General features: G+C 41.5%; 1 protein-coding gene across 1 annotated transcript; it reads right to left on the bottom strand.

The window, feature by feature from the left end:
• Nucleotides 1–466: 466 nt before the first annotated feature.
• On the bottom strand, nucleotides 467–2,213 carry LOC311022542 (helix-loop-helix protein 2-like). Its single transcript, XM_084023853.1, has 2 exons — nucleotides 1,872–2,213; nucleotides 467–975 (listed from the first exon to the last, which is right to left on the bottom strand). Exons 1-2 carry the CDS (start codon nucleotides 1,878–1,880, stop codon nucleotides 604–606), a joined length of 381 nt encoding a protein of 126 aa, XP_083879979.1. The 5' UTR covers nucleotides 1,881–2,213; the 3' UTR covers nucleotides 467–603.
• Nucleotides 2,214–2,734: the final 521 nt, after the last annotated feature.

Raw genomic sequence — 2,734 nt, 5'->3', positions numbered from 1 at the left:
CTGTCTTTTAAAAATGGGATTTCTTCTATATCCGTTCACATTACCGTCTCATTTGTATTTGAGGAAGCAGATGGCTGTAATGTGATTTCATCTGGGGGAACACCTGCCCCCTCCAGAGGGAGAGAAACCCCAACAAATACCAAGACCTCACCCACGGGGCAGAGCAACTGCTTGTGTGGAAGCTTCCCCCAAGGGCTTCATCAAGTGCTGCAAAAAAGCTTCCTGGAAGACACATTCTTAGAAAATAAGGCCTATAAATTCTGGGTGCAGAGATTTTCATCACTGTGATCAAAACAGCATCAAACAGGTTTCTTAACTACTTGAAGCTGTCACGGTTTATTTTCAAAGTGAGGATTTCATGCATCCCACATAGTGAAAGCACACACATGTCCAGTACGAATCATTAGCTATTATATCTGACATAGGCCTACATATATTTACAAATTGGTGCAAACAGGAAGCAAAGTCACACAACTGGCAGCAAATGTAAGGTCAAGCATTGCAATGGTTTGGCTAAACAAATTCCTCAAAATTTCTCATATCAACTTCCAGAAATCATGCAGCAATCGTGCCTCAGTTCATGGTTCTGCTGGACCTCACAGACTACACATCCAGCACGTGGTTGAGGTAGGAGATGTAACACATCGCCAGTCGCAGGATCTCAATCTTGGACAGCTTCTTGTCCGGTGGGAGCGTCGGGAGCAGCTTCCTCAGCTCCGCGAAGGCCACGTTGAAGGCCACTACGCGGACACGCTCCCTGGTCGCGTGCGCAGATCTGTATTTAGCGGTCGCGCGCCTCCTTCGCCGCTTCTCCTCCCTGCTGAGTGCGCGCAAGGGGCGCGCCTTGCCCTCTCCGTCATCGCGTTCGGACCCACGCTGCGCGTTGAACGTGTCCAGAAGGTTCCCTGTGTCCGTTTGTCCCCAGGGGTCGGACTCGGACTGGTCAGGACTGAGCATCACGCTTCTGTCCTCAGACTGAAGAAGACAGTGGGAGTCAGTAAAATACTTCCAGAGACGGTTGGAAATTATTCTGTTTCAGCGATGCAGTGGCCCACTATCAGGCAAGAGGATTTTATTTCATCCAAGAAAACTCAGAGAGTCAATTCTAACTCAAGTATAATTTTGAGGCATTCATTTACGCGAATATTTGCATTTTTTAGTCAAATGTTGTACTTTGTTCCCCACATTTATTTGATAACTTTAGTTACAAATTAATTAGCAGATTGAGATTAACATAACAAACTATAATCAACATTATTATATGTATTTTATCAGTTGTTGTATGACCATATGATAACTGATTATCTTTGGTTTCTGCTCTTTTGAAAGTCAGATAAACAAATAAAAAAAATTGTAAAACTTGGACCTTGAAAATCGAGGGGCTTGTGCTGCCCCCTAGTGGCAGATCTACACGCTTGCGGCTCGCAGAGACCGGCGCTGTCCGAGGTGCTAAAACAATATCGAGACTACAAAATACAAATGTGATTTATGAAGCCAATTGAGAAGAAGAACGAGTCAAACCCATTCTTGTTATCTCAAAGCAATTGAAGAATCGATTTAACAACCATTAGTGAGGTTGAACATGATATTCTGACATGTGAAATTACATAATCTTCACTGGGATTTGATCGAATTATAATCGCATTTTGATTGTTTTAATTTTTTTTTTTTAACACAACGCCAAGTCTAGTAAAATATCTTATGATTATTTAGGATATGAACTGCCTGTTTGGAACGAGCAGGATTATTGGAGGGTATATTTTCTGTATTCCCATTTTCCCTATTTATGATTACAAGTTTTAGCTTCTTTAAATTGAGAATATTATATATAAGAACAGAGCAAATATTGAGTATGGAGTAGAACAACTTACCTTGCACATTGAGAAACAACAGAGCCAACTGATTCAAGAGCCTCACATATTAAAGCTGCGTCCCTTCTTCGATAAAGAGCCGGAACAGGTACCAGCAGTACGTAAAGTTACCCCCCCACCAGCCTCCATGCTGTCTGCTGAGTCGAGGACGTGGGTGAGAAAGCTCCGCAGTCCCCTCGGACCTCCTCCCCGTCCGCGTGTTGTCAGGTGCACATCACACCCTCCAGTCTGGCTCGTTGATCTGCCTGTTTCTCCCATCCAGCCTCGTTGTGCGCATGGTAACACATGCCCGGTCTCCCCATAAAACTGGAGCCGAGTGACGACACGCACAGCGGGATAATGAGTGTTTGTTGCTAAACCTCCACTCGGCTTTCACTTTCATTCCCCAGCAGAATGCTCTAAGCTGCGTTTTTTTTAATTTACTTATTTTTAAATTTTAAATTTTAAAATTTAAATTTAAAATTTAAAATTTAAATTGTTTAATTTTTTAATTTAAATTTTTTAAATTTTTAATTATTTAATTATTGGCTTGTTTTAATGTTTTTTTCCCTCCAATTCTTTTAATGTTTTATGTAAAGCACTTTGAATTGTTGTAGATGCTATACAAATAATATTGCCTTGCCTTGCCTTGAGGGGCGCAGCGCGTTTCATTCAAAGGTTACAACCCTGTTGACTTATTAGCACCCTTGTTGTCGACTAACATCACTTGATTTATTAGATTCTGTTAACCTTTGTATGGTCTTCACTTTTGGGACCCTCTGGTATCCCTCGGGTCAAATTGACCCGGGACATATTTGGTATTAAAAACAATTCAAAATTTACTTCATAAACCATTAATATATATTGGGATGGGATGGGATATA

This window comes from Eutrigla gurnardus (assembly GCF_963514095.1).
Source record: "Eutrigla gurnardus genome assembly, chromosome: 12".
Taxonomy (NCBI): domain Eukaryota; kingdom Metazoa; phylum Chordata; class Actinopteri; order Perciformes; family Triglidae; genus Eutrigla; species Eutrigla gurnardus.
The sequence above is the reverse complement of the archived record's forward strand: the minus strand, read 5'-3'. Positions and strand labels throughout refer to the sequence as shown.